Genomic DNA, 25,027 nt, shown 5'->3' with positions numbered 1-25,027 from the left:
CCACCCGGGAAACCAACCAGCTGTAGACAGATACACAGATTTGCTATTTAAGATGCCCACTGCATACTTGATAAAGGAAGGCAGGAAGAAATGAAAATAAATGAATGTATGCTTGTAAAAAAAAAAAAAACAGTAACACCCTTATTTTTTTATAAAAATTCCTTTTTACTTTATTACTCCCTTCTTTCTCATATTATAAACATCATTATCTTCTGTGTGGAGGGTGAATTACTATTCCAATTTTAGAAGAAATCTGAAGGCTTCATTCTTTACCATGGTCACAGCAAACTACCTAACCATAGGTAGAAGTTAGAATCTTCTGTCTCGGAAGTATTCTCAGACTTTATACCCAGCTATGCTGGCCTTGTCTTTAGGACATCTGACTGAGAAAACAGGTGCTTTCTGGTTAGGCTAGGTAGTAGCGCTGTGATGCGAGGCAGTAAAACCTCTTGCGGGCAGAGGGAGCGTGTGGGGCCGGTCTGTCGTCCCTCGACTCAGCCCTGACTCAGCCCAAGCCCACTCAGTGCACACACGTGTCTTCCAGGACTTTGCCAGTGATGGCCTTCGCACCCTCATGGTGGCCTACCGAGAGCTGGACAGTGCATTCTTCCAGGACTGGAGCAAGAAGCACAGTGAAGCCTGCTTGTCTTTGGAGAATCGGGAAAATGAAATATCAATTGTCTGTGAAGAGATTGAGAGAGACCTGATGGTTAGTGTGAGAAAATCAGAGGCAGATTGGGGGCAGGGGAGCAGTTGGGAGACTGAACGAGGACTCTGAGGAAGGCTTCTGGCAAGTCATAGGTCAGGCTGTCTCTAGATACTGGAATCCAAGCTGACTCAGAATATTGATCTTTGAAATCCATAAATAATGAAAAAATGCATTGGTAGTAAATTTCATCTTTCTGGCAGTGTTTCTTATCTCAAAGATGTCCACAGAAGCTAAGTAATCGGGAAGAAATCAGGTCTGAATGATGTGCAAATTAGATAATCCAGAATTAATTGATGGATTAATCAAGACAATAGTATTCATTCTTTCATTCAACAATATTTTATTAACTGCTGTGCCAGGTACTGTTTTAAGCCCTGAGCATGTAGTAGTAGACAAAACAGACCGAAAAGTAATATATATACATAGTATGTTAGGTGGTAACAGTTCTGTGGCAGGAAATAAAGCCAGGAAGAAAGGCGGGGAGTATCGGCACATGCATGTGTGTGTGTATAGAAGACAGAGCATAACTGCTGTTTTAGATAAGGCACTAGGTCTTCACCATGAAAAAGACATCTGAGCAGAGATCTGAAGAAGGTGCAAGCCAAGCAGATCTCTGGGGAGTCAGTTTTCCAGAAAGAAGGAATAGTAAAAGCAAGGGCCCTGAAACAGGAGCAGACCTAATTTGTTAGTTGAAGAGCAAGGCAGCTGCTGTGACTGATACCGTGTAAGCGAGGAGGCGTGAATGAAGGGACAGGAAGCAGAGACGCCAGCAGCAGGCCTTGACAGGCTGGTATAAAGACTCAGAGTGAGCCATGGAAAACCTCTGAGGAGCGCAACCTGAGGAGGGTGGGAGAGCTTTTACAGGGATCAGCCTGACTGCCCTGTGGAGCTTATGCTATGAAGAAGCAAGTGCAGACACAGGGAGACCAAGGAGGAAGTACCTGCAGCAGCACCAGAGAGAAACGATGATGGCTGGGATCAGACGGAAGTAGCGGAAGTGGTGAGAAATGATCAAATTATGTACATTTTTAAACAGTGGAGCCCACAGAATTTGCTGGTGGATTATAGAATATGATAAAAGAAGTTAAGGGTGACCCCAAAATTTTTGACCAGGTTGATACAGGCTCTGCTATAAAAAGAGAAATTGCTGCGGTCTAGTGGTTGAGAATTCAGCCGCCAATGCGGGAGACAGGGGTTCAGCCCCTGGTCTGGGAAGATCCCAGATCCACGGGCAGCGAAGCTCCTGTGCCGCAGCTACTGAGCCTGTTGGAGCCCGGGAGCCACAGCTGCTGAGCCCACGTGTTACAGCTACTGAAGCCCGCACGCCCTCGAGGCCACACGCCTCAACAAGAGACGCTGCCTGCGCACCACCATAGAAAAAAGCCCAGGCAGCATTTTTGAAGACCCAGCTGAAGACCCAGCACAGCCAAAAATAAATAAATAGAATTGTTTTAGTAAAAATAAGAGAAATTGCTGATGCCAAATGGGAAAATTTAGAGATGCCAAAGGTCGCAAATCTCCTTCCGTGGTAGGCTCTGCGGTTAGTGTTTCAAGTCTGTCCTTTTAGAGGCCCAGCAGCAGTCAGTCGGTCATTTGTCCATCTGTCAGTTCCTCAGACTCCGTGTTGGTGCCCCCCTCCGTGGTCAGCAGGGTATCATTGAGAAGAAGGCATGATGTGGACCAACATGCTTTTGATCTAGTGTGGGAAAGGCCTTAAAAACCTTAGAAGCCCTCAGTAGATACAAACAAATGAAGTTCATCCAAACTCTTTTAGAGCTGAAAAACTAGAGTTGGATTTGGGAGTCCCTGGTCTGAGACATACCACTTTTGGAGACCAAAGCCAGGAAACGTGCTCTGAAAGCAAGGGAGAAGGAAAAGTGTGTTGAGAAACAGAGGATTTAGAAGTGGCACAAAGCTTCATGTATGACTTAGTCTTCTTCCCTCTTTTTATTCCTTATAATCTATTTCTAAATTTGATGTCAGTGTGTGATTGAAGAAGTGTGTCTGTTGAAGGGCAGGGGGTCGTGAGTTTTATGCCATTGAGGCCCTCTTGCCAGGACAGAGCCAGCTTGCTAAAGAGGATGCTAAGGTGCCAGTCAAGTTGTTGGATACCACTAAATGCGGGGAAAGATTGAAGGCAGGGGGAGAAGGGGTGACAGAGGATGATGGTTGGATGGCATCAACTGAGCGGACATGAGTTGAACAAACTGTGGGAGGTAGTGAGGGACAGGGAAGCCCGGCGTGCTGCAGTCCATGGGGTCACAGAGAGTCAGATATGACTGAGCGACTGATCAACAACAAAATGCCATGAGTCTCTTCCTTTTCCTCTCTCATTGATATCTCTGTTTGAAGCTGTTAGGGGCCACAGCCATAGAAGACAAGCTGCAGGATGGAGTACCTGAGACGATCCTCACCCTGAACAAAGCCAAGATTAAAATTTGGGTTTTAACTGGAGATAAACAAGGTAAAGGGGAGTTCCTTGCCTGACCAATGCTACAGCCTAAATATATCTCAGTCCCCCATAAAATCTAGCATAGAAACGGACACAGTACTATTCAAGAAAGTATATCCAGATTGCCTGGAGAAGTGAGTACAGGCTAGAATTGCTTTAAGTAATAAGGCAAGCTTCCTAGGGGAAGCTAAGCCAGAATGATCCTGGTTATTGATGGATAACTTACAAGTCTGTCCTGTGGATGTTTGAATATCGTCTCTGCTGACTCGTGAAAAACGCGTTCAGCTGCCTCCGAGGCAAATGTGGACGCACGGGGTCTGCAGCCCGCTGTCTGCTCCTTGTGCGTCTGCACCGTAAAGCCCCTGTCCCAGCCAGCTGCGACCTGCGTCCCCCCTTGCCCTGCAGAGACTGCTGTGAACATTGCCTATGCCTGCAACATATTCGAGGACGAGATGGATGAGATATTTATCGTGAAAGGCAACGACGATGAGACTGTTGGGGGAGAACTCAGGTATGAGGGAAGAGCTGCCACAGCCTGTCACCAGAACCGAGATTTCCCGCCCATCTCTGCCCCCAGTGTGGCCCCCGCATTACCAGAGAAACAGAGAAGTGGGGGAGGGCAAAACAGAAACCTAAAATATCGGAGAGAATTTCGTGAGGAAGCTTTAGAGCTCAAGGAGCGTGCGCAGGTGGAGAAGTGTCATGGGCAGATAACACGTAGGCGGGGCTGGGTCTCGGGAGGCGGTCGAGTCTGAGGCCCCGGGAGGCACCCTGCAGACGTTCTGTGTCCGTCTGGCCCGTTTCCACCTTGGGACGCCTTGTCCTCCCTCGGCTCTAGGGCTTCCGGTCAGACGTTAATCATCACTCTTGGCTTGCAGGTCAGCACGGGAAAAGATGAAACCCGACTCTCTACTGGAATCAGACCCCGTAAACAGCTACCTCGCCACAAAGCCCCAGCCGCCCTTCAAAATACCCGAGGAGGCGCCCAGTGGCAGCTATGGCTTAATCATCACCGGCTGCAGTCTGGTGGGCAATGCAGACCTACAACTCTGTTCTCTTCTTCCAAGGAACTCTGTTCCTAGGTCCAACCCACTTCCAGGAAATTTCAAGATCCTTTTGCTATTCCTTGAGTTACCCTAGGCCCCCTCCCTGTCAGACACCTTTCCCCGGCCTTCTCTAGGCAGGAGTAATGAGGAAAGAGAAGCCAAGGGCCTATTCCTTCCTTTTCCAAATTCTTCACTGCTGATGTGGCCCATTACTTGAGGAAGAGGGGAAGTGAGCCGAACCAGGTCCTCCAAAAGGTCTCTGGGCCTTTTAACCCAGTCAATCAATTTGACCTAGTGGGAGACTCTCATGGTTTCCCACTGGAAGCTGGGTCAGAATGCCTAGAACTGACCTGGGGGCTTGGCTTCCCTGGGAATGAAGCATCTTGGGAGCAGCTCTGCCTGCGAGGGGAGAATGGAGGGGAAAGAGAGGGCCGAGGAAGGTTCTGTCCCAAGAGCTTTGGGGGCAGCCTGGAATGTAGGTGTGTCCTGGTCCTGCAGGCCCACGCTCTAGAAGGAAACCTGGAGTTGGAACTGCTGCGGACGGCGTGCATGTGCAAGGGGGTGATCTGCTGCCGGATGACGCCCCTCCAGAAGGCCCAGGTGGTAGAACTGGTGAAGAAGTACAAGAGGGCGGTGACACTGGCCATCGGTGATGGAGCCAATGACGTCAGCATGATCAAAGGCATGTGGAGGGGCTGGGGGCAGCAGTGCCTGGCCACGGGCCGGCCCTCTCCTTCTCCCATGGGCAAGACTGATGTGCGTGGCACTGTGGTGCTGGTCCATTCTCCTGCATATCTCCTGTATGTATTGTACATTTATATTGTTCTGCAACTTCATTCATGTTCCTCGGCACCTGAGTACCCACTTATTTATGCATCATTACATACGGCCATGCACACACATTCAGATTCACGCGTGTAACACTCACGCACTCAGATACCCATGGCCCCAACATGAACACGAGCACATACTCAGAGAGCAACAAGCTACGCAAACAAAACGCCCATCTTGTTGAGATGGTGTCAGAGCCCCCAGAAAGGGCCCTGGGGCCGGAGTCACGGTTGGTTCCTTTGTTGAAGGCTGTAGAGTTGAGCAAGGTTAGGCAGACAGCAGGGCTGCCCAACCAGGGAATTAGCCGTGCAGCCTGATGCAGGGATCTTTTCCTCTCCGAGGCAGTATTCCCAAGAGCTTGCCCTGACTCCCCTGGCTGGAGAAGAATAGCAAACTTACTGACGCTTCAGAGTAATGGAAGCAAATGGCTGAAACTGGTGTTAATTTCAGCTGACTGTTGTGAGCCTCCAGCAGCTTGTAGTTCTGTGAGCTATGATAACGTCTAGGGGTCCTCTAGTCCAGCCTCTCTCCCCATACTGAAAACACTAGCATACATGCCAATCTCAGTTTCAACACTAGGAAGTGTTCTTGCTCTCTTTCTCCAGTTTCTAGAACTTCTTTGACTTTTAGGGCCTCAGAGGTTTTAGTTATTCTGTTAAGCAGTGCAATCAGAGTGCCAGGAGATCAAAGAATTTAATCTATACTACAACAGGCCAATTAAAACTTTTAGAAATTTAAGTCTTGTCTTCCATCAAGCATAAAAGTGAGAGTATTAGTCGCTCAGTCATGTCTGACCCTATGCGACCCTGTGACCTGTAGCCTGCTAGGCTCCTCTGTCAATGGAATTTTCCAAGCAAGAATACTGGAGGGCATAGCATTCCCTTCTCCAGGGAATCTTCCTGACCCAGGGATTGAAGCCAAGTCTCCCTTGCTTTATCCAGAAAAAGACACCTTCAGCTTCCTGAGGAACTCATTTCTTACTAACAAAGTATGTACATAACTATTCTCCCAACAGTTGGGAGTTTAGCTCCTTAGATAAACTTAGATAAATAAATGATGTGTTAGGTTGATATCCATCCTGAATCTTTAAGTGGGCTAAAGAGATAACAAGAAATTTTTTACCTGAGCATCTGGGCAGTAGGGGAGAGCCCAGATGGCTGTAGGAAGTACAAAGACCGTCAGGGACAGACTTCTACAGATGCTAGCCATGCCTGGTAATCTCGAGGGGCAGCATCCAAAACAACGTGTGAATGAAGGGGCTGTTTTCTGACTTGTGGGGGAAGGGAAGTCCACTAAGGAGGAAAGACCCCTGTGAGCAAATACCACTTCCGCTAGGCCTACCAGTGTTTTTCAGGTGTAAAATAAGAGGTACATGAAACGTGATCTCAGCCTTAATCATACACTTCCCAGGCTGTGAGCCCAGAGAGCAAGCTCTTTGACTGAGAATTTCCTGGGGTTCCTTTGCAGTTGCCCACATTGGAGTTGGCATCAGTGGCCAGGAGGGGATGCAGGCCATGCTCAGCAGCGACTATGCCTTATCCCAGTTCCGCTATCTTCAGCGTCTGCTCTTGGTTCATGGCCGCTGGTCCTATAACCGCATGTGCAAGTTTCTAAGCTACTTCTTTTACAAAAACTTCACCTTCACCCTGGTGCACGTCTGGTATGCCTTCTACAGCGGGTTTTCTGCACAGGTAAGTGCTCAAATGGCATTCTCCACTCTGGTCAAGTGGGCCTTCTCTAATCTTCCTCCACTTCAGCCAGTTCAGACCCGTTTTCACCTCTAGAAACCTGTGTGTGACATGCCAACATCCATCCTTTAAACTCACCCATGATGATCCCGTCTCCTAAGCCCTGCACTTAACCTTAGACTTCGAAGCTCTGGCCTGGCTCTGACTCAGCCTTGACTTCTACCCACAGAACTCTCCCAGAAGATATTTTCATCTTTTCCATGACATAGAGACCTAGAGTTTCCAAACATATGTAATGGAGGTGGGGGGTGGTGAGGGTGAGATTCCTGGGTCTGAGTTTTTTAGGATCCAGAGTAATCTTTATGGAACAGGCTAAGCCTCAGGAGGCCTTTGGGTCTTGCCAGATGGGCCGGTTCTGGCATTTACCTGTAGCCACACTTGGAAACACAGCTTCTCTTTACTTCTTCCTCACCCAGACATACCACCCTGCCAAACACTGTTGTTGCTCTAATGAGTATGAAATCTCCACAGAAGTGGGGAGAAGTGACCCTTGGCTGTTGATGTTCTATGAGAATTCCCTTTTTCCTATAAGAAGTTTCTCAGGATTCCCAAGGATTCCCAAAGAGAAACAACCTCCGGAACGATTATCTTGGGAGATCCCTACTACCTTTATGACCTTAGGCTCCAGGGAAAACAGACCAGTCAGCAGACAATAGCGGGCTTGTCTGCCCCCAGTGTCTAGAGACACCACTGTGGCTTCTGGGAGGTGTCTGTATATGTACATGTTACTGCTGACCTCTTGTGGCTAGGAAAGAAAGTAGCTTCTGTAGGCTCATGGGTCTGTCCTGCTTACCAGTGTTAGAAGGTGTCCAGGGTTAAAGAAACTACTGAATGCCGTAAAGCAGATAAAGAACACAGAGGCTTACATGCCTGGGAGTGCAGGGGTACACTCAGCGTTCCCTGGAAGCCACTCTGGGTCCTTTCCACGCAGAGAGGAGCAATACAGGTCATGGTGGAGTTGGTCTAAATCAGCCTCATCAGACTGGGCACAAACAAGTGTAATGTGGCCTTGCCCCAGCCTGGGACCAGGGACCGAACAGAGTCTGCAGTCAGCTTTCTCGGTCAGATTTCAGAAATCCAAACCATGCTCTAGGTTATCATGGTGCTGGGTAGGTGGAGGGCAGAAGGGGTTCTCTTAGAGCTGCGAGGTAGAGCTGAGACTTTGGAGAAGAGAGGGATCTCAGAAATCTCCTTGGTGTTCTTCCAGACAGTTTATGATACCTGGTTTATCACTTTCTACAACCTGGTCTACACCTCCCTCCCTGTCCTGGGCTTGAGTCTGTTTGATCAGGTAAGACCAGCAACAAACCTCTTAGTCAAGGCTGAAGCCCCTGGCCCCTTGAAGAGTATTCCGAGGAATGAGGAGGACAGCAGCAGTCAAGAGATAGGCTCCAAAGTCAAAAGTAAATAGAGTCATTTCTAGAGCAAGGGAGGGAACTCACCACCTGGAGAGGTATCGTTGGATAAAGTAAAGTATGCTCTGCCACAGAGAATAATCATTGGCTGTAGAAACCCAAATTTTTCTGTGTCAATTTTTTCTTCATAGAGAGAAGCACAGACATTGTGCTGTTCAATAAATGGAGCATGTACAAAAGTGGAAGGAAATAGTTGTTGGGGCAGGACTAGATAAATCAAGGGACTCCAGAAAGGAGAGACCCGTAAAGAGACACTGGGATAAGCCAGTGCAGTGAGGCCTAGGTGAGAATCCTGAAGGCCAAGCTTGGAAGTGTGGGTATGATTCCTCAAATCACAGGGAGTCAGCCTGGGGGGTACTGTCTAGTCCTCTCGGGAATTTCCCTTGGCATTGAGGGTCCTGGTGCCCTGCCTCTCCCTCTTCTACCCAACCTCCCGTCCTGGGTACCTGGAATAAAAAAGGAGCCTCCAAAGAGAAATAAAGTAGCTGAAAGAAGATATCATGGGATCTTGGTTCCTGGTCTCCATCAGGGTAGGAAGGAAACTCTCCATGAAGTAGCTGCCAGCCTCAGAGCAGCAAGAGGATGAGTTCTGTCATTCAGCCTCAATCCTTGTTACCCAAAGTTTTAGATTTAGGAGATGAAGATGGTCCCATGTCATTCGCTCAGCTGAGTTCCCCAGTGGCTTAACTCCCCATCTTGACCTCCTAGCTTTCTTCCACCATGTGTATCCCTGCCTAGAGAGTAGGGCTTTGGAAAGGGTCTGTGGCCACTGCTGTGTTCTCTGGTTCTACATCTCAAGTACTCCATGAGGAGTCTCCTAGGCAGCCTAAGAGCAAACTCAGTGAGGGGAGGAGCCTGTACTCTTCTGGAGATGGGACCCTCTTTGGAGAGACCCTGAGCCTTCCTCCTTACCCTCTGGTGCTTCCAGGACGTGAATGAAACATGGAGCCTACGCTTCCCAGAGCTGTATGAGCCAGGCCAGCACAACCTCTATTTCAACAAGAAGGAATTTGTGAAGTGTTTGCTACACGGGATCTACAGTTCTTTTGTGCTCTACTTTATCCCTATGGGGACTGTTTTCAATTCAGAGCGCAAGGATGGGAAGGAGATCTCCGACTACCAGTCCTTCTCCCTGCTAGTGCAGACCTCCTTGCTCTGTGTGGTCACAATGCAGGTGTGGCTGGCGGTGGGGTAAGGGGATTGTGTGGGAGCCTGTCTGGAAGAGAGGAAGGGAAGGAGGGAGAGAAGGCGGGAAGGGAGAGTCCTCTTTTATGAAATGGGAGAAGGGAGGTGACTGATAGATCCTGGGTTGTAGACTAATGTACATAAGAGGGTGCTTTTCAGATTACGCTGGAGACAACCTACTGGACGATGATAAGCCATGTCTTCACCTGGGGCAGCCTGGGTTTCTACTTTTGCATCTTATTCTTCCTGTACAGTGATGGCTTATGCTTACTGTTCCCCGACGTCTTCCAGTTCCTAGGTAAGGCTCTGCCCAGTGTGCAAGGGGCTGGGGCTGGGGGCGGGGGTGTGAGCCAAGTATATCTGTTTATTAAATGTTTACTGAGCAGCTACTGCTATGTATTAGACTCCGTGGATATAGATATGATTGAGACATGATCTCAGCCTTAAAAGGACTCAAAATCTAGCTAGGGGAACTACTTTACCTTATTAGAGCCTCTAAGATATTTTTAAGTTTCTTACCTAATTTGAGCATTGCAAGCACACTGAGAGATAGACAGCACAAGAATTATTGCACTACTTTAGAGACTGGAAGTTTTTTTAATGACTCAAATCTAGCCCTCCTGGTTCCCAGTCAGATGTCCTTCCTATTATGACATAATGCCTTCTTAGCTCCTGTGTTAATTTTCCCCTCACTCGTCTGCACTCTGATGAGGACAAAATAACAGACAGATGTTACTGTATATAACTGGTTCCTATTTTTTGTCAAGCCACTCATTTTTTCCCTCCAAAACCCCCATCCCATTTTTGTGTCTCTGTCAGTGCTCTGGGACTCCTGGAACCTACCCCCGCCGCTGCTGCCTGGCCTGGCCTTTAGAGGGAGACAAAAGCCTGTGAATTCAGTGGCCTTGGCTACACCAAGGACCCCAGTACAGTCCTTTAGCATTTGTATTATTTCTCAGGAGACTAAACTGTTTCCAATCAGTAACTTCTTTCTCTGGACTGGAGAAGTACCTAAGTTCAGGCTGACAGCCCCCTTCCTCCAGGCTCTGGTCCCGCCTTTCCTCTCTGGCGCTTTGTTCACAGGTGTGGCCAGGAACACTCTGAACCTGCCGCAGATGTGGCTGTGTGTTGTCCTCAGCATCATCCTCTGCATGCTGCCTGTGGTTGGGTACCAGTTTCTCAAACCGCTGTTCTGGCCCGTCAGCGTGGACCAGGTGAGTGCAACAGGAATCCACCCAAATAGAATTCATGGCCCTCTTAGCCTTTGCCTCTGTGGATAAAACCCTGTCCCCGTGCTCCGACTGTAGATTATTGACAGAATTCATCACTGCATGAGGCATCCGCTGCCATACCCATTCAGGACCAAACTGAAACACCCAGCCTCTCGACGCTCTGCCTACGCGTTTTCCCACAAACAGGGCTTTGGGGCCCTCATCACTTCCGGCAAGACCATGAAGGCCAGATTTCCCAAGAGAAACAGCTTTCCTCATAAAAGGTAGAGGTCTTTGGGGAAGCCCCAGAGGAGGCAGTCATTGCTCTTCCTCTCTTGCATTCACGAAACTTCATAAGGAGAGACTAGAGCCCCTGGAAATAGCATAAAGTCGTGCTTCCACTCACTCCTGGGGCTCAGCCCCTCATTCCCTCGAAGGCTGTGCCCAGGTAAGGCAGGGCAGAGTAGAGAATGAGCCCGACAGCTGTCGGAGTTACAGCATTTCAAGAAGAAGTCATCTCAGGCCTCCCCCTGCCTTCCAAGTTCTAATCTGGACAAGCACATGTGGAGATACTGAGTGAAGAGGGGCAATGTGAGGAAGGGAAAAGAAGGATCTAATAATCGTTCCCATACCCAGAGCAACCATAAAATCTGCCAGGGCCCCGCACAAGCATATTCACCCAGGCACCTTCACCAGCTTTATCTGAGGGATTCAGGTAAATCTTTTGCTGGGCTGGGTACCAAAAGGAGGAGACAGCTGGGAACAGTTGGTCATAAGAAGCCAAAGGAGAGTTTCTGAACCAAAAAAAGAATAGAAATTGTTCCTGCCTTGGTAGGACAGCTCAAGATTTTGCTGCCTTCTCTTCTCTTTGACCCAAGAACTGACACCTTTTCAGGCCTCAGAACTGGGACAGGGAAAATGCAGGGGATTTTAAAAATCTTTTCTTGAGGGACATAAGCCATAACTGGTGAACATTTGTCTTCATTCCATAAAATTATTTTGAGAAGAAATTGTATGTACTTGAGAAACTGTTTCTAATAAGTTTATAGATAAGTAATAAACTGCTTATTTTGGAGTGGAGAGATTCATATGGTCTGTTGGGGTCCCAGTGATAGTAACTCAGGCCAAGCAATAGCATCAGTCTGTAGACTCCTGACACCTGCCCTCTTTCAAGTGAGACCAGTGTTTCCCTTCCCCCACTCTTTCTCTACTTCTTTACTTCCATTCCACTTTTCTTTCCCCCCGTTACTAAACTCTGTCTTGGCCCCAGCGTCTTTTAACTGTATATTTATATCCTGTTTGCAGACCTTAAATATCAGTCCCCAGAGCTCAACCCTAGGTTCTCTGCTCATTTTCCCTGTACACTTTTCCTGAGTCATCTCTTACAACATCATGGCTTTATTTACCAGTAAAAAGAAGATTCTCAGCTCTCTTTCTATCCTAGATCTCTCTTCTGAGGTCCAGATTCATTTATCAAACTGACCCTAAGACACTTCACTTAGTTGAATCTCAGGAAACTCACCAACCTGTATTAAATATATTCCCCCCAAATTTCACCCCAGGATGTCATTACTGTCATCCGAGTCACCCAAGGCAGAATACTGTGCTCTTCCTGTGTAGTCTGGTGTCTAATAAGTCATCAAGTGATATACATTGAGCATCTCCATTGTCTTGCTTTCAGTTCCCTCCATTATTACCTTTGCCCTTGTTCGTATTTGGATCATCTCCCACATGGATTACTGCAGAAAATCTCCCCACTCATGTTTCTGGCTTTCTCCTGTCTAAAGTATCACGAGTACCATTTCCAGAGTCATCTTTCTGAACTGCAAACTTGATTGTGTCAAGCCCCAGCTTAGCATCCTTGAAGAGTCTTGCACACCTCAGGATCTAGTTAAAATTTGCGTGTTTTATTTTTCGGCCCTCTCTAGCATTGTCTTCTACTTCTCCCCCATCTGCATTCACTCCAGTCATGCTCTTTCTGGTATTCTTGTCATCAGCATCTGTTGTCATATCCTAACATGCTTTCCCTACTCCCTTCTTCATCTAGTAAACTTCTAGTCACCCTCCAGAAACTCAGAATAGTTGGAACTAAATAGAAGTAATGGTTGAACAACATTGTGAATGTACCAAGTGCCACTGCATTGTATACTTAAAAAGGGTTATGAGAATGTTTTGTGTTAATAGAGTTTGTCCTCGATTTAAAAAAATAAACACTCAGATTAGGCACTGTCTCCTGCAAGAGCTCACCCTTATTCCTCAGTGTGACTTTTACATGTCTGTCCGATGTATTCAGTTGCTCCCATGTATATAATTGTCACTGTCAGTGATATTTATCACAGGGCATTATAATCACTAATTTACCTGTCTGTGAACAATATATAATGGGTCTTTAATAAATATCTGTTGAATAAATGAACAAATAAAATGAAAGAACATTGAAATTTGCTTCTCTATTTTTGTTTCCCTGAATAGCACTACCACCCAGTTGCTCAAACCAAAACACTAGAAGTCTTTCTAGACAGCTCCCTTCCGTCCCTCTAATCCAATCTATCCTGTTACCAAGTTCCATACACTTTGTCTTAGAAATATCTTTAGTCTTTCTCCTCATATTTGTTCCCAATCCCATAGATTTCATTGTTCCCTGCCTAGACTGTGCCAACATCCTCCTCTCAGACCTCCCTGCCTCTGATTCTGCTTATTCCCAATCCATTATGCACACCACAGAGAATGATCTTTCAAAAATCCAAATCAGATCGTGTCACTTGCCAGTTTAAAGTCCATTAGTGAATCATCAGAGCTTTCCTGCCTTGGTGGTGCCTACCTCTCCAGCTTCATTGTCACTTTCTGCTGCATATACAAAATTATTTGCAATTCCCCCAAAGGTCCCACTATCTTCAGAAGCCACTGTGCCTTGGCCCTTTCCATTCTCTCCTCTTAGAATACCTTCTTTCCTTTGTCTAGCTGAGGTCTATCTGCTCTTCAACCTCCGTAGCTTTAGTTGCTTCCTCTGGGAGCCTTCACTGACACCCAGTTCCCTACTCTGAGTTGTGTGCCTCTTCCTTGCACAAGACCACCTTATACATTTTTCTTATTTTTGGTTCCCATGATTTGACTGTGTATCATTTACATGCCTATTTTACTGTGGTTTTCTCCTCTACTAGGCCATGATGATCACCTTGAGGATAACAATTGTTTCATTTTTTAATTTGAATAACTAAGCAAAATGCTAACACTTGGATTATTAATGTTTTTCTATTAGTGAGTAAATGAATGAAATCTGCTACCTTTTATTTTTCCTAAAACTGTCTTTTACCTGTCCTTTCAATGTGAATTTTATCCTTTAGGATCTAGTTTCCAGTTGTACTTTTCAGGCCTCTTTTTATGAAACACAGTCACTCATGGCCTCCTGACTAGAGTCATTGCTCTTCCTCCCTTGGATTTACACAACTTAAGGAGAGATAAGAGCCCCTGGAAACCAGTGGAATACCACACTGCCACTCTCACTCCAGGGGCTCAGCCTCTTCATTCCCTAAAAGGCTGTGCCCCGGTCAGGCAAAGTAAGGTAAAGAATACGCCCCAGACATCTGTCAGAATTACAGCATTTCAAGAAAAGGTCATGTCAGGCCTCCCTCTACCAACCCTTCCAAATTCTAATCCAGACAAGCACATGTGGAAGTGAAACCGTTTACCACAGATAGCTACTGGAACCCATGTGCTGGGACTCGAACCATCCAAAGCCCAGTTTGGGACTTGAACCCACATGGCTGGGACTCAAACCCAGCCAAAACCCACAGTACCTGGTTTTTGGTGCTAATGAAGCTCAGGTTCTTGATATCTCATCGCAGAAAGAATTTGGTGAGAGACAAAATGATAGGTAAGTAGATTTATTCAGATACAGAGAGAAGCAAGCTCCACAGACAGAGTGTGGGTCACCGCAAAGCGTCTGCCTGCAATGTGGGAGACCTGGGCTCCATCCCTGGGTCGGGAAGACCCCCTGGAGAAGGAAATGGCAACCCACTCCAGTGCTCTTGCCTGGAAAATCCCACGGACGGAGGACCCTGGTGGGCTACAGTCCATGGGGTTACAAAGAGTCAGACACGACTGAGCGACTTCACTTTCACTTTAGTTTTTATAGGCTGGGCAATTTAACATGCTAATGAGTGGGAGGATTCCAACTCTTTGGGGGAAGGGGCGGAGATTTCCGGTATTTGGGCCACTGCCCTTTCCTTGGTCTCTCAGCAATGCCTTGGAAATGTCATGGCACTTCTGGGTGTGTCATTTCACTTGCTGATTGAGGATCAAGATCTAGTTTTGTCTGCTATCATTATCCCATTTGATTCTAATTGGTTTATGTTGTGTGAATTATTTCAAAAGTTGCGCCCTGTCCCTTTCCCTCCTGTTAAAGAAGTAATGGGTGAAGAGAGGGAATGTGAGGAAGGGAAAAGAAGGATCTAATAATCGTTCCCATGCCCAGAGCAACCATAAAATTTGCCAGGGCCCGGCACAAGCATATTCACCCAGGCACCCTTACCAGGTTTATCTGAGGGATTCAGGGTGAGTCTTTTGCTGGCCTGGATACCAAAAGGAGGAGGCAGCTGTGAACAGTTGGTAGTAAGAAGCCAAAGGAGAGTTTCTGGACAAAAAAAGAATAGAGATTGTTCTTGCCTTGGTAGGACAGCTCAAGATTTTGCCGCCTTCTCTTCTCTTTGAAGAGTGACTTTGAGGAGATATCCCACGTCCAAGGGCAGAGGAGAAGCCACAGCAAGACGGTAGGAGGGGTGAAATCACATTTAGAATCAAACCCCATGCCCACCAGAGACACTCAGAGGGCTGCAACATACCTGTGTGCACCAGGACCCAGAGCCCCCACAGAGGCTGAGTCAGACTGTGTCTGAGCATCTCCTGCAGGGGTCCGGGTCAGCAGTGGCCCGCTGCAGGGGCAGGGGCTCTGGGTGCAGCAGACCTGGGTGTGGCATCAGCCCTCTTGGAGGAGGTCGCCATTAACCCCACCATAGAGCTGCCAGAACTTACACAGGACTGGGGGAACAGACCCTTGGAGGGCACACACAGAACCTTGTGCACCAGAACCCAGGAGAAAGGAGCAGTAACCCCTCAAGAGACTGACCCAGACTTGCTCATGAGTGTCCAGGAGTCTCCGGCAGAGGCGTGAGTTGGCAGTGGCCTGCTGCAGGGTTGGGGGCACTGAGTGTAGCAGTGTGTGCATGGGACCTTTTGAAGGCAGTCACCATTATCTTCATCACCTCCACCATAGTTTGGCCTCGGGTCAAACAGGGAGGGAACACAGCCCTGCCCATCAATAGAAAATTAGATTAAAGATTTACTGAGCATGGCCCCGCCCATTAGAACAAGACCCAGTTTCTCCCTCAGTCAGTATCTCCCATCAGGAAGCTTCCATAAGCGTCTGTATCCTTCACCATCAGAGGGCAGACAGACTGAAAACCACAGTCACAGAAAACTAACCAATCTGTTCACATGGACCACAGCCTTGTCTAACTCAGTGAAACTATGAGCCATGCCATGTGGGGCCACCCAAGATGGACGGGTCATGTTGGAGAGTTCTGACAAAACGTGGTCCACTGGAGAAGGCAATGGCAAACCACTTCAGTATTCTTGCGTTGAGAACCCCATGAACAGTTTGAAAAGGCAAAAAGATAGGACACTGAAAGAGGAACTCCCCAGGTCAGTAGGTGCCCAATATGCTACAGGAGATCAGTGGAGAAATAATTCCAGAAAGAATGAAGAGACAGAGCCAAAGAAAACACAGCACCCAGTTGTGGATGTGACTGGTGGTGTAAAGAGCAATATTGCACAGGAATCTGGAATGTGAGGTCCATGAATCAAAACAAATTGGAAGTGTTCAAACAGGAGATGGCAAGAGTGAACATCGACATTTTAGGAATCAGTGATCTAAAATAGACTGGAATGGGTGAATTTAACTCAGATGATCATTATATCTACTACGGTGGGCAAGAATCCCTTAGAAGAAATGGAGTAGCGATCATAGTCAACAAAAAGTGTCTGAAATGCAGTACTAGGATGCAATCTAAAAAATGACAGAATGATCTCTGTCCATTTCCAAGGCGAACCATTCAGTATCACAGTAATCCAAGTCTCTGCCCCGACCAGTAATGCTGAAGAAGCTGAAGTTGAATGGTTCTATGAGTACCTACAAGACCGTCTAGAACTAACACTCAAAAAAGATTTTCATTATAGAGGACTGGAATGCAAAAGTAGGAAGTAAGAAACACCTGGAGTAACAGGCAAATTTGGCCTTGGAGTACAGAATGAAGCAGGGCAAAGGTAGTAGAATTTTGCCAAGAGAATACACTGGTCATAGCAAACACCCTCTTCCAACAACAAAAGAGAAGACTCTACACATGGACATCACCAGATGGTCAACACCAAAATCAGATTGATTATATTCTTTGCAGCCAAAAATGGAGAAGCTCTATACAGTCAGCAAAAACAAGACTGGGCGCTGACTGTGGCTCAGATCATGAACTCTTTATTGCCAAATTCAGACTTAAATTGAAGAAAGTAGGGAAAACCACTAGACCATTCAGCTATGACCTAAATCAAATCCCTTATGATTATACAGTGGAAGTGATAAATAAATTCAGGGACTAGATCTGATAGACAGAGTGCCTGATGAACCATGGATGGAGGTTTGTGACATTGTACAGAAGGCAGTGATCAAGACCATCCCCAAGAAAAAGAAATGCAAAAAGGCAAAATGGTTGTCTGAAGAGGCCTTACAAATAGCTGTGAAAAGAAGAGAATAGAAAGACAAAGGAGAAAAGGAAAGATATACCCATTTGAACACAGAGTTCCAAAGAATAGCAAGGAGAGATTTAAAAAAAGCCTTCCTCAGTGATCAATGCAAAGAAATAGAGGAAAACAATAGAATGGGAAAGACTAGAGATCTCTTCAAGAAAATTAGAAATATCAAGGGACATTTTCATGCAAAGATGGGCTCAATAAAGGACAGAAATGGTAGGGCCCTAACAGAAGCAGAAGATATTAAGAAGAGGTGGCAAGAATACACAGAAGAACTATACAAAAAAGATCTTCACAACCCAGATAATCACAATGGTGTGATCACTCACCTAGAGCTAGACATCCTGGAATGTGAAGTCAAGTAGGCCTTAGGAAGCATCACTACGAACAAAGCTAGTGGAGGTGATGGCATTCCAGTTGAGCTATTTCAAATCCTAAAAGATGATGCTGTGAAAGAGCTGCACTCAATATGCCAGCAAATTTGGAAAACTCAGCAGTGGCCACAGGACTCAAAAAGGTCAGTTTTCATTCCAATCCCAAAGAAAAGCAATGCCAAAGAATGCTCAAACTACCACACAATTGCACTCATCTCACACACCTGCAAAGTAATACTCAAAATTCTCCAAGCCAGGCTTCAACAGTACACGAAACTGAGAATTTCCAGATGTTCAAGCTGGATTTAGAAAAGGCAGAGGAACCAGAGATCAAATTGCCAACATCTGTTGAATCATTGAAAAAGCAAGAGAGTTCCAGAAAAACATCTACTGCTTTATTGACTTTGCCAAAGTCTTTGTGTAGATCACAACAAACTGAGGAAAATTCTTCAAGAAATGGGAATACCAGACCACCTGACCTACCTCCTGAGAAATCTGTATGCAGGTCAAGAAGAATAGTTAGAACTGGACATGGAACAACAGACTGGTTCTAAACCAGGAAAGAAGTATGTCAAGGCTGTATATTGTTACCCTACTTATTTAACTTATATGCAGAGTACATCATAAGAAATGCTGGACTGGATGAAGAAAAAGCTGGAATCAAGATTGCCAGGAGAAATATCAATAACCTCAGATATGCAAATGACACCACCCTTATGGCAGAAAGTAAAGAGGGACTAAAGAGCTTCTTGATGAAAGTGAAAGAGAGTGAAAAAGCTGATTTAAAGCTCAATATTCAGAAAACTAAGATTATGGCATCTGGTCCCATCACTTCATGGGAAATAGACGGGGAAACAGTGGAAACAGTGGCAGACTTTATTTTGGAGGGCTCCAAAATCACTGCAGATGGTGACTGCAACCGTGAAATTAAAAGATGCTTGCTCCTTGGAAGAAAAGCTATGACCAACCTAGACAGCATATTAAAAAGCAGAGACATTACTTTGCTGACAAAGGTCCATCTAGTCAAAGCTATGGTTTTTTCCAGTAGTCATATATGGATGTGAGAGTTGGACTATAAAGAAAGCTGAGTGCTGAAGAATTGATGCTTTTGAACTGCGGAGTTGGAAAAGACTCTTGAGAGTCCTTTGGAAAGCAAGTAGATCCAACCAGTCCATCCTAAAGGAAATCAGTCCTGAATGTTCATTGGAAGGACTGATGCTGAAACTGAAAATGCAATACTTTGGCCACCTGATGCGAAGATCTAACTCATTGGAAAAGACCCTGATGCTCCAAAAGATTGAAGGCAGGAGGAGAAGGGGACAACAGAGGATGAGATGGTTGGATGGCATCACTGACTCGATGGACATGAGTTTGAGTAAACTCCAGGAGTTGGTGATGGACCGGGAGGCTTGATGTGCTGCAGTCCATGGCGTCACAAAGAGTCAGACACGACTGAGCGACTAAACTGAACTGAACTTCTCTTTGACCCAAGAACTGACACCTTTTCAGGTCAATAATATCCCCCCAAATTCCTGAACAACTGGCATCCTCCCTGATGGTTCATATGCATCTTGGGAGAGTTGAGTCTTGGTCTCTACTCAGGAATCAATGGCAATCCACTCCAGTGTTCTTGCCAGGAGAATTCCACAGAGGAATTCCTATTCCATAGGATAGAGGAGCCTGGCGGGGTACAGTCCATTCAGTCACAAAGAATTGGACATGATTTTTTTTTCAAGGATCCAAAACATCAGATACTTCTTTCTAAGGTGAAGTTTTAGATAACCATTTAAGACTTGCCAAAAAATGGGATATGAAAAGTCTCAAAGTCTTAATTCCTTACCCACCTTGAGAAAGGGGCCAGAAATTCAGACATTGGAAAAGTATCCTTGGAGAGAATTACTAGTGGGCTTTGAGTCCCACCCCCAGTTTAGTTTTGAAAGGGTATAAGGAAATCACTTGCCGAGATTGATACAGTTAATGGGTGGAGGGATACAGAGAACTCATGCCTGACTTATACCTGGAAAATCTCAAAAAGGAGAGAAGAGCTAGCTATCTGTTCTACGGCAGAGCAAGAGGAGGTAGTGATGGTGAGATTGGCATTGTTTTTTAGGACAAGTGATTCATGAGTGCTCCCCCTAGATCAGATATAAGCCATAAAAGAAACCTAGTTAGGAAAAAAAAAAAAAAGAAACCTAGTTAGGGTTTTTTTATCTTGTCCATATCTTGTTCTTTATCTTGGTCTCTTCAGAGAGACCATCTGAAATGTTGAGGAGACTTCCCCAGAAGGAAGCAAGAGATATGGTGTCAAATGCCTGGATATTTCTAAATAGATAAAAGGTTGTCTGAGGGTGGGTTTGATTGCCTGTCTAACAGCATGAGGTAAATTTTCTATATCTTGATTTCAGAGGTGGTTACATGGGTGTATATATACATTTGTCAAAACTCATCAACCTGTATACTTAAAATCTGTGCATTTTATTGTGTTTAATTATACTTTGATAAAGTTGATTTTTTAACTGCCTAGAGATTTGTAAAGGAGCTATAAGTGAACAGCTAGAGGAGCTGAATTTACTCACCTTAAAGTAAATTGGTATAGGAGAAATATCTACACCAATAAAGAAAGCATCTCTCTGTCAAAAAAAAAAAAATGACTTTAGATACCTGCCAAACACTAAAACTAGTTTCTGACAGTATCAGCCAAGTAAGAACCTCCTTCTCCCTGCACCCTGCTCAAACACTGGAGAAAGAAGATTAGCAAACTGGGGCATGGAAAAGAGATAAGTAAGGAACGATAGGCATCTACTAAGCCCCACTGAATATGACCATCTACAATAGGGCCAGGCTGACAGATAAGAAAAACTTTAATTTTAAAGCATGAAATTTAAAAAATACTTTCATTACCTCAGGCATCTTAAGTATTCAAAGTAACAAGTACTGATTGCTACCTTAAAATGACCAGAAAATTCATAAAGTCTCATGCAGTAGGTTAAAAGAGTAGGAGAAAATATAAAATGGTTTCACGGTTATGGGCTTCCTTGGTGGTTCAGACGGTAAAGAATCTGATACTGACCCCACAGATGCCATTCTTTCAAAGTTCCAATTACACACACACACACACACACTGACTTCTATCACATTCATCCACATACAAATATTTATTGAGTGCCTGCCATGTCTGGGCACTGTTCTATATGCTGCCCATAGAGTGAAAGACAACAGAGATTTCTACCATCATGGAGCTTACCTTCTAGAAGAAGAGACAGTATCAGAGGAAACAAGATCTTTCAGACAGTAAGTGCTATGAAGCTGCCCCAGTGGCTGCTTTTACAGTGAGCGACTGTGAGCGGAGAGGGGCAGCTGACTTTCCGACCACCTCTTTCGGTGGTCAGAAAAGGACTTTCTGAGGAAGTAACACGTGACATGAGACTTGAATGACTAAAAGGATCTAGCTTTGCAAAAATCTTAGGGACATTCAAGTCCCTAAGATAGGAGCAAGCTTTGTATGTAAGAAACATAAGTCTAACGTGGGTAAAACGTCATGAGCAAAGGGGAGGGTGGTTGGAGAGATATGATAAGATGCAGTGGAAGACTTTAAAGCCAGTTTGAAAAGATTGTTTAAGCCATTCTATGGGCAATAGGACTGTAAAAGTGACATCAGAGAGACTATTTAGGAGGAAGTTACAATTGTCTATGCATGGAATGGTGGTGGCTTAGACTATAGAAGCAGTGAAGAAATAAGTGGCTGAGTAGAGGATACATTTTGAAGATAAAACCAAAGGACTCTGTGGGTTAGCTGCAGAAGATACAGGCACTAGTTTACGAAATAAGCCCCTTGATTTACTCAAGGATTTGCTAAATCCATAGATTACTGGCTCTTCCCACTCAGCTCTTAGTGACGGGATGAGTTGTGTTCATGCCAGTTGACTCCACTAGTCCTGGCCACAGTTGACTAAGAGTGGATATGTGACCCCAATCTATGTTATCTTTCTTGCAATTAGAATTCTGAGAAATTAAGTCAATGATGAGAATAGGTCATATAGTTTCGGAAAGAGAAGCCCCCATTTGAAAGTGGTCATGACTTGCTCTAAGTAGGAAGATGAGTGGGCCAATGTGTCTGGTCTTTAGAGAGAAAAATAAAACATAGAGAGAAACAGATGAGACATTATTTCATTTCAGGAGAGCACCCCTTGAGGGGTTTTCTGAAGTTGGATGGGTTATGAGAGTTTTTCACTTGAGCTAGATGGAATAACTGCCAAAAGCGAAAACAGAGAGGTGATTCTAACACATATAGGCCAGGTTTATACTTGTTCCTCATCTACAGTGTCTCAGGAATAGGGAGAGATTGTGGCAAGATTTGGCTCATCCTGCATCTTTAAGAACTTTTGGGGAAAGACCATATTTATCACTGCCAGAGACAGAGAAACAAGGGAGCATTGTCCTAGATCCAACATTTCCCTGTAATTCTAGCTCCAAATCTTCTAAGAGGTGTACAAAGGGTTTTGGAGAAAACTCAGCATTTGGAGGATCCTGGGAGTCATCTGAGACTATTTGCTCTTCTTTACCTCCAACCCCCATAAGTCCTATAGAGTCTACACCCTTAATGTCTCTTGAATCTATATCTTATCTAACCCCTCAGCCACTGCCCTAATTCACACCCTCCCATTTCTCATCACAGTTACCACAGTCTCCTAACTGGTCTCTTTCCTCTAATTCAGTATCCACACTGTGACTGGAGTGAGGTTTCTAAAGTTCTTTTCTGTTCAAATACTGATAATATTGCAGAATATTTCTGCCTTTAACAATGCAAATAATTCCTTCTCGGTGATGCAAATTAATTTTGTCTGGAGGAGAATTTACATTTCTAAAAGTCAAATACCCTTGTGAACCAATCTTAGTGTCTTACTGGCTCTCTCATTAATCAGTGAATTAAATATGGCTTTATTTTATATTTGTATAAGACTCATGATTTTAACTTCTTGAAAATTTATCCCGTAACACAAGTAACAGGAAGTAACCCACATTTTCTGAGGTCAAAAATAAGACTGTATGAATGAATAGAAGGATGCATCATCAACCCAGGGTAAGAGTTAAACGGCCTCAGTGAGAAGTGGAATCAGCTACTGGAGGCCCCAAGAACCTGGGGAGTAGTTTCTTTGTGTCTTCACTTGACTCCTCTCTAGGCAACAGACTGATACTTCTCAGCAAACTGGTTTTTTCTGCAACTCAGGCCATTTGACAAGTAAAATTTGACACCATTCTCAAATTTCCATTGTAAGTCTAACCATGAGTAAAAGTGTACTTCTCTCTCCCCCAAGTCCAAATTCTCAGGGAAAGGGTTCCAATTGGCCTAGCTTAGGCTAAGACCCCACCCTGGACCCTTTATCTACACAAACATGCAGTTTTTCACTGGTCTCCCTGACTAAAGCCCTCTCCACTTTGCCCCCAGAACTATAGTTCTAAAATTCATATTTGATTTACCATCCTGCCTCCAGATAAAGTATTTCCCCACTGCTTACCGGATGAGTCCCAGCTCCTTAAGTTTGTCATGGAAGGCTCTTCATTATCACAGCCCTGACCATCTTTGCTATTCTCTCTACATCGGTCCCACATCTCCATCATATCAGTTGCTTTGCCCCGTTGTTCTTAGGTACATGCTTCCCCCACACCTTTTACCTCCCACTCATTATTCAAAGCTCAGCTCACATGACTTTTGTGAGGCCTGAGAATGTATTACACAGTGTGACATTTATCTCCTTCCTTGACTGTGACCCAACAAGCCTGGGAGTGCCTGGAGCACAGGGTCTCAGACTCTCTTTCACAGAGGATGGAACCTAGTGAGGTTCTAATAACTACTTATTGAAAGACCACCTGCCCCCACCCCCCTTTGGATACAAGTGGACGACAACAGTCTTCAGTGTCTCACATACACCCTGCATAGGAGCAGGAAGCACATGAGTTCTGATAAAGAAAAAAATATTCATTACACTTGTTAAAGATGGTAAGGCAAACTTTATTAGCAGGGGCAGGGCAGGGGGAGGGTAGGGAGTGGGCCAGGGATCATGGAATATCTATAGGAACCACTGCAATGAGGTGCTGCAGTGGGGGAGAGATTGAGCTCAACTCAGACCCCAATAAAGACAAGTGATAATTTATTAGCCAAGCAGCAGGGTAGAGGTCAGTGGCTGGAAAATTACAGCCTGCATCTATTCTGACTGCTATAATAAAACACCACAGGGACTCCCCTGGTGGTCCAGTGGTTAGCCTTTGTGCTCCAAATGCACGGGGCAGGGGTTTGGTCCTTGGTTGGGAACGACCAACCTGCATGCTGCATGCCATGGCTGAAAAACACACCACACTACAGACTGGGTAGCTTATCAACAAATTTCTCAGACTTCTAGAGGCTGTAAGTCTGCGATCAAGGTGCCAGCATGGCCACCAGGTGCTCTCTGGTCAGCTACTTCCCCATCTGAAGGACTAGGCTAGGGAGCTCCATGAGGTATCTTCTGTGAGGCTACTAATCCTAATCATGCAAGCTTCTCATGACCTAATCACCTCTCAAAGGTCCCACCTACTCATGTTTGGGGGTTAGGATTTCAACATATGAATTTTGGAGGGACATGAACATAACAATTATTAAGAAGAAACATCAGAGGAAAGGGGGATTTTTGGTAGATAACTCAACAGAATTCTTGCTGAAAGCAGGCGAAGGTGATAAAACACCAAGGATGGTCAGATACCGAGAGCGGAGAATTTCCAATAAACTGATTTAAAGGGATTCTTGCTCAAACTGGATTCTACAAGGACAAAGAGGGAAGCCCAAAGTCAAGCCTGGTCCAGGGCCGACTCAGAAGAACCTGACTAAATTTTTGGCCAAAGGAGACAGTCTTTGTTCCGTTCTAGACTTTACCAGGCTTCTTCATCCTGGCTATGCTGGGGTGCTTTTAAAAATATCAAGGCTGGGCACCACCCAACCCCTTCTCCACCCTACCCGTGCTTCTGGATCAATTGGTCTCTGCTGAAGTCAGGCTTTAGTTTTGTTTTTCTATTTTCCCCAAGAGGTTCTCCTGAGGTGTCAGGCAGAGGATCGCTCCTTTAGGCGATGGCGGACGCGCAAATGCACCTGTCTTCCACACGCCAGTTAAGCCGCGCGCGGGGGTTTTCTGGGTTCCAGCACAGCCCAGCCGCTCCGCCGACACCACCCCGAAGGGGCGGGGCGCAGGCCGCAGAAGGCGGGGCCGCGGAGGCAGCTCCGCCGCTG

At 45.6% G+C, this 25,027-nt stretch overlaps 1 protein-coding gene across 5 annotated transcripts in view; it reads left to right on the top strand.

The window, feature by feature from the left end:
• Positions 1-16,268, top strand: part of LOC110129206 (phospholipid-transporting ATPase FetA-like) — a 110,100-nt gene extending 93,832 nt beyond the window's left edge. For 2 of the 5 annotated variants that reach the window (XM_070480291.1, XM_070480290.1), the window contains 11 exons: positions 545-709; positions 3,062-3,173; positions 3,567-3,672; positions 4,040-4,187; positions 4,706-4,889; positions 6,506-6,729; positions 7,994-8,077; positions 9,130-9,375; positions 9,546-9,684; positions 10,470-10,600; positions 15,271-16,268. In XM_070480291.1, coding sequence (XP_070336392.1) covers positions 545-709; positions 3,062-3,173; positions 3,567-3,672; positions 4,040-4,187; positions 4,706-4,889; positions 6,506-6,729; positions 7,994-8,077; positions 9,130-9,375; positions 9,546-9,684; positions 10,470-10,600; positions 15,271-15,492 — 1,761 coding nt within the window. In that variant the 3' untranslated portion in view covers positions 15,493-16,268. Of the gene's footprint in view, positions 1-544; positions 710-3,061; positions 3,174-3,566; positions 3,673-4,039; positions 4,188-4,705; positions 4,890-6,505; positions 6,730-7,993; positions 8,078-9,129; positions 9,376-9,545; positions 9,685-10,469; positions 10,601-10,693; positions 13,031-15,270 lie in introns of those variants that run through there. The other 3 variants (XM_020880420.2, XM_070480293.1, XM_070480292.1) reach the window with 3 other exon arrangements.
• Positions 16,269-25,027: the final 8,759 nt, after the last annotated feature.

The sequence above is a fragment of the Odocoileus virginianus genome, chromosome 18, assembly GCF_023699985.2.
Source record: "Odocoileus virginianus isolate 20LAN1187 ecotype Illinois chromosome 18, Ovbor_1.2, whole genome shotgun sequence".
NCBI lineage: Eukaryota > Metazoa > Chordata > Mammalia > Artiodactyla > Cervidae > Odocoileus > Odocoileus virginianus.
This window is presented reverse-complemented; position numbering and strand designations above follow the sequence as displayed.